This window comes from Gastrolobium bilobum, unplaced genomic scaffold (assembly GCF_033153095.1).
Source record: "Gastrolobium bilobum isolate Gb01-03AN ecotype WA unplaced genomic scaffold, APGP_CSIRO_Gbil_v1 utg3288, whole genome shotgun sequence".
Lineage (NCBI taxonomy): Eukaryota > Viridiplantae > Streptophyta > Magnoliopsida > Fabales > Fabaceae > Gastrolobium > Gastrolobium bilobum.
In genome coordinates this window covers 590,909-597,428 of record NW_026899098.1, presented here as the reverse complement: position 1 = coordinate 597,428, position 6,520 = coordinate 590,909, and the positions used below count along the sequence as shown (strand labels likewise).

The 6,520-nt window shown below is 35.6% G+C and overlaps 1 protein-coding gene across 1 annotated transcript; it reads left to right on the top strand.

Moving 5' to 3' along the window:
- The first annotated feature begins 1,933 nt into the window (after window positions 1-1,933).
- LOC133287180 (probable indole-3-acetic acid-amido synthetase GH3.1) lies at window positions 1,934-4,099 on the top strand. Its single transcript, XM_061484740.1, has 3 exons — window positions 1,934-2,253; window positions 2,370-2,471; window positions 2,725-4,099. The coding sequence occupies exons 1-3, from the start codon at window positions 1,934-1,936 to the stop codon at window positions 4,097-4,099; spliced, it is 1,797 nt and encodes a 598-aa protein (XP_061340724.1).
- The last annotated feature ends 2,421 nt before the right edge of the window (window positions 4,100-6,520 follow it).

Below are 6,520 nucleotides of genomic sequence, written 5' to 3'. Positions count from 1 at the left end.
AACTTATATTTATATACAGGGAGGCTATCATAAAATTTATTATAAATAATACACATTTGATTCCCTTAAAAATATATAAAACTAACCAACCCACAATTACACTGTCATTATCAATCACATATAATTTAGATAAAAAGTATCCCTTCAAAACATCTAAGCGGCCGACTCGGATGAAGTTCTTACTCAGTCCTCACTATGCTCAAAAGTACAATTTCAAAAAAATAAAAATAAAAAATTAAACGAGTATGTCGTTTTCCAACGTAAAACATAGTACAAAACAGATCCTTATGAGCAGCACATTTGTTAGAGACACAACGACTGACTTAAACTGAACCAAATAAATCAGTGATAATTAAGAATAAAAAAGAAATATATTAATTCTGATAATAATAAGCTTTTATCTATTTATCCTTGTCCACTTTCACACATCTCGAATGCAGTTTGACCATGCCGCCCATATCATTCATTACGAATACATACCCCCATTTAATTCGTACTTATAATTATTATCAAGTTCATTAGCTGTTTATTAAAAATCAACTCTCTTTTTTTTTTTTTCGAAGTATATATTTTTAATAAAGTACGAGCACATTTATAATATCTCTTGATTGACACGACACGATTGGCAAAAAGATCAAGGAATAATGTAATGTCCTAACCCGAATTAATTAGAATGAAAATTATGACGCGAGCGAGGGTAGTATTGAACTATTGATGATGATAAGAACAACAAAGAGTATGAACGGAGAGGAATTTGGCATTGGCATCTGTCTCACGTGCAAATTCTTTTTGCAAAGAAGGCAAGTGCCTGGTACGCCGGCCAGATATCGCTGTCGACGCCCAACATTGCTACCCGAAATGGGTTTCGTGGTTGGGCAACGCGTATTACCATCCAAACGAAAACCACCACTCTGCTTCCTTCGTTGACATGGCTGGTCCCACCCACATTTACCTGCCTCTTTTTCAGCCCATGTCTACGTGACATGGACCCCACTTTTGCCCCCTCCTTCCCCTACACCACCGTGTTCAACCTTTTTCTCTTCTATTTTTTTAAGCAAGTTTTTGTTTGTATAACCATTAACCAATACAATATTCAAATATTTCACTCTAAGGGAAAGTACTCGTATTTGGCTGTTTGCTTCTATTGTGCGTGCAACTGTGCATTATAACTTGTCAATTTTATTATTATTTGTTTCGGTCAACTTTGTTTCCTTTGACGGCCAAACCTTAACCTCGCTCTTGTATTGTCATTGAGTTATCATCATACGAAAAGTGACTTTAAAAATATTTGCTAATCCTCAGTTTTGTTACATGCATTTAAGAATTTATTAAATATAATCAATAAATTAAAAAATCGACAATTCAACTTAGCTACAAATAATTAAATATTCTTGTAAAAAAATAAACATTAGAACAAAATTCTTTTATAAGAACTTTTAATGAAAAATATTTAAATGACTTTTTATAATAAGATCTCAAATGACAATTATGAATAAGAGGGTTCAACTTTGATGGTTAGCTCAAGTGACAATTATGAATTTCAGAATTAGTCTCGTTCTTTTGGGAGTTTCCATCCCCTCTAATTATGGAAATAATTAGATCATAAAATTAAAAAAAGAAAATAGAAGTAGTACTAGTAACTAATATCCTTTCATCACAAGGGACCTACTTAGATGACATGGCATCGACTAGTCCATAGACACCCCGGGGTCTTTACTTTGTTTCTATATAAAGTCTATAACATGCTCTCTTCTCTCTCACTACAACAACAACACCAACACCAGTTTTCTATCTGCTTCACGGAGAAGAAACTCTTCCTCTTATTTTCCCCCACACTGTTTCTCCCTTCGGTTCTCTAACTCCCTCTTCAATTTAGCTTAAGCAATTACTCTGAAACCTCACTCATCAAAGTCAGTTTCTTTCTAAATTAAAGATGGCTGTGGATTCCACAATTTCATCTCCATTGGGTCCCCCTGCGTGCGAGAAAGACGCAAAGGCACTGCAGTTCATAGAGGAAATGACCCGAAATGCCGACACCGTCCAAGAGAGGGTGCTGGCGGAGATTCTTAGCAGGAACGCCGACACAGAGTACCTTAAACGCTTCAAACTGGGAGGCGCCGCCGACACTGAAACCTTCAAGTCCAAGATTCCCGTCATCACGTACGAGGATGTTCAGCCCGAGATTCAGCGAATCGCCAATGGCGACCGCTCTCCAATCTTGTCTGCTCACCCTATCTCTGAATTCCTAACAAGGTCAGCATCTCTCACTTCTCATATGAAAAATCAAGCAATCTTTTTTTTTTTTTTTTTTTCTGAAATTGGGAACTGAATCAAATTTGGGTTTTGTGTTGTGGAATCTGAATTTGCAGTTCTGGGACTTCAGCGGGTGAAAGAAAACTCATGCCCACGATTAAGGAAGAGCTGGATCGTCGCCAACTTCTATACAGCCTCCTCGTGCCAGTTATGAACCTGTAAGTTCCTCCTCCAAATAATTGCGCTAAACAAATATATACTATATTTCTTATTCTTATCTCTGTGCCTAATTAATGTCTTTTGTCTTTACTTAACAAACTATCAATTGCATAAGAATAAATTTATATTTTTCATATAAACAATGATTGAAATCGAACAATTAAAAAAAAAAATAGAATTAGAGAATTTGTTATGAATCAATTTAGTCGTCCGTTTGTGATCTAACGATGCTTATTATTTTGAATGGAACAGTTATGTACCGGGTTTGGACAAAGGAAAGGGCCTATACTTTTTATTCGTGAAGTCCGAAACAAAGACACCTGGTGGGTTATTGGCCCGCCCGGTTCTCACAAGCTACTACAAGAGTGACCATTTCAAGACCCGACCCTATGACCCGTACAATGTCTACACTAGCCCCAACGAAGCCATCTTGTGCCCTGACTCATTCCAGAGCATGTACACCCAAATGCTCTGTGGGCTCATGGAGCGCAACCAAGTGCTCCGCCTCGGCGCCGTCTTCGCCTCCGGTCTACTCCGAGCAATTCGGTTCCTCCAACTCAATTGGCCCGAACTGGCCCATGACATCAAAATCGGGTCCTTAAATTCCCGAATCACCGACCCGGCAATAAGGGATTGCATGATTAATGTCATGAAACCCGACCCGGAATTAGCATCTTTTTTGACACAAGAATGTTCCAAGGAAGATTGGGAAGGAATCATCACGAGGATTTGGCCCAACACAAAATACCTAGACGTGATCGTAACGGGTGCTATGGCTCAGTACATTCCAACACTCAACTACTACAGTGGTGGGTTGCCACTTGCATGTACCATGTACGCTTCCTCGGAATGCTACTTCGGACTCAACCTTAATCCCATGTGCAAGCCTTCCGAGGTTTCGTACACCATCATGCCAAACATGGCCTATTTCGAGTTCCTCCCCCACGAATCCGGGACTATGAACTTGTCCGGATTTGACTCGCCGGCGAGGCTAGTTGACCTCGCCGACGTAGAAGTGGGGAAGGAATATGAGTTAGTCATCACCACCTATGCGGGGTTGTACCGTTACAGGGTTGGAGACATACTCCGAGTCACCGGATTCCACAACTTGGCGCCGCAATTCCACTTCGTGCGACGAAAGAACGTGTTGCTAAGCATTGACTCCGACAAGACTGATGAAGCAGAGTTGCAGAAAGCAATGGAGAATGCTTCGAAGCTTCTTACTGAGTTCAACACGAGCGTGGTTGAATACACGAGCTATGCGGACACGAAGACGATACCGGGTCATTATGTGATATATTGGGAGCTGTTCATCAAAGACTCGTCCAACTCACCGAGTCACGAGGTGCTGAATCGGTGTTGTTTGGAGATGGAGGAATCGTTAAACTCAGTTTACAGGCAGTGTCGGGTTGCGGACCATTCAATTGGGCCATTAGAAATACGGGTTGTGAAGAGTGGCACTTTTGAGGAGCTAATGGATTATGCAATCTCAAGAGGTGCATCCATAAATCAATATAAGGTGCCAAGGTGTGTGAATTTTACTCCAATAATGGAGCTTTTGGACTCTAGGGTTGTTTCTGTCCATTTTAGCCAAGATTTGCCACATTGGACCCCTAAAAGGAGGTGAGATTCTTGGCATGTGGGCTTAATGGCTTTGAGTCTAAGTGTAGAGGTAGATTTTGTTTCCTTTTTTTTATTTTTTTTGTTTAAGTGTAGGGATTGTTGAGACTTTAAAGGGAGATGTTGGATTATGACGTCTCTTTGGTTAGGTTAATTATGTATTTTGGTTCAATTAACTTGCGCAAAATGTGACTTTGACTTTTTAGTAAATTAGTCTATTGTATGTATTGGTCCTTTCAAGTAGAAGTAAGGAATGTAATAGAACAGAAGACATTTCCTTTTGCCTATTAAAGTTGCTCAATTCATTGTATTTCGCTGTTAAATATATCTTAACTCCTCGAAGGGACGTTGTTATGTGGGAAAAGTTTAGAAAAATAAGAGAAAAATAACCATGACAACAAATTCTAATGTTTGGAGGTTCTATGAAAATGGATCTTTAATTTATTTGTTTTTTCTCCATTGTTGGCGTCTTTCCATACATTTAGCAGGTCTACTAATTTTAACCCTTTTCAACTCTATCAATGATATAATTAGCTCAAAATTCATCCTCATTTTCAATATTTTAAACTTGCATTATTTTTCATGCACCCTGCTTGGCTGGATCCTTGTATAGGTGTTTTCAATCAATATTAGTTGGGGACAAAAAGTTCACAACTTTTTTTTGAGGGGAAGTTCACAACTTTATCTTCAGAATATATTTGACAAGTATATCTAGAAAGTGTTTATGAAATAACTATTTAAATAGCAGAAATGAGGAGCTAATGCGTTAATTAATTAACATATATAATACAAACCAAAACTATGTTCCTTAGTTGCTGTTATATTATAAATAACTATTTCAACCCAAAATTTAAAGGTGTTAGGTGGAGCCTTTTTAAAGATTTATATATTGTCTAACACCTTATCACGCAAAATCCCTAACCACTTCAACCCAAAATTTTAAGTTAATAGGTGGAGGTTGTTTAATGATTTATCTTAGGGAAATACTTCTCTTCTGCTGCAGGTAGGGGTGTGCATGGGTCACGTCGGATCAAGTTTTTGTACCGACTCGACCCAACTTAGTTTTTATAGGTCAGGTATTTTGACCCAACCAGCTTTAATTTGATCTAAGTCAGGTCTGACTTGGTTTGGATTTTTTTGAACTAGTTCAGAACCTGGTCGGATTTGACCTGACTTGGTTTCAGAAGTGGGTCAAATCTGACCTGACCCGTTTTTGACTTGTTTTCAAAACATGTTTTAAATTTGATTTTTTTATAGTTATTAATTTATTTTTTAAACTCATGTAATTTAATTATTTGTTTGTTTTAAAATATATAAATTTTATAATAAATTTGATATTTGTTGAATAAATAAAGGAACGTAAATTTAAGCCCCTGTACATGTGAAGAAAAATTAGTGAAAATTAATGAAAAGTAAAGGATGAGAGAACGCTCTATCCATCTTAAGATGACAAATCACTAATTTTAACAATACTAAAAAAGATCATATTTTCGATGAAATTTCTACTTTGCAAACGACGATAATTTTGTCACAAAATTATTTTTTCGTCGGAATACTTTTTGTCGAAAAGCGACAGAGTTTTTTCTCTAATAAATTTTTTTACAAAACTAAATTTTCTATCGAAATTTTTGACGGAATTTAGTTTCCGTCAAAAGTTTTGATGAAAATGATTTCCTTCATCAAATGTTTTAAACGAAAAAAGAATTCCGTCAAAAATTTTTACAGAATATTTTCCGTTCAAAATTTCAATGGGAATGTGTTCTGACGAAAATAGTTTTGAGGGAAATGTTTCATTCGAAACTTTCGACGAAAATTTAGATTCTCTAAAGAATTTTGATAGAATATTTTTTCTGTCAAAATAATTTATCGCAATATTTTTTGTCAAAAATTTTTACGAAATTTTTTGATTGAAATGTGTTTCGTTGAAAATTTTGATGGAAATGTTTTTTTATCAAAAAACTTGACGAAAATATTTAATCAAAAATTTTCAATGGAAATATATTTCGCTAAAAATTTCGACGAAATTTTTCTATAAAGAATTTTGATGAACTTTTTTTCTGTAAACAAATTTCAATGGAAATGTGTTTCGTCGAAATTTTTGATGAATATGTTTGTGAAATATTTTGACGAAATTTAGATTCCATAAAAAAATTTGACAAAAAATTTTATCCATCAAATTTTTTTACATAAATATTTTTAGTCACAAATTTTGATGAAAATATTTTCCGTCAAAAATTTTCGCGAAATTTTTTGAGGGAAATATTTTTCGTAAAATATTTTGATGTAGTTGTTTTACGTTAAAAGTTTTCTTTTGACGTAATTGTTTTACGTTAAAACTTTTCTTTTGACGTAATTGTTTTACGTTAATTTTTTTTTAACGTAATTGTGATATTTTTTTTCTTTTTTTTTCATATAATGGGTGTGGGTC

Bases quoted from the DNA above. Each gene is read 5' to 3' on its own strand.
- LOC133287180 (XM_061484740.1), top strand. From the start codon at position 1,934: ATGGCTGTGGATTCCACAATTTCATCTCCATTGGGTCCCCCTGCGTGC. The intron at 2,254-2,369 runs GTCAGCATCTCT...CTGAATTTGCAG, and splicing joins ATCTCTGAATTCCTAACAAG to TTCTGGGACTTCAGCGGGTG. The intron at 2,472-2,724 runs GTAAGTTCCTCC...TGAATGGAACAG, and splicing joins CTCGTGCCAGTTATGAACCT to TTATGTACCGGGTTTGGACA.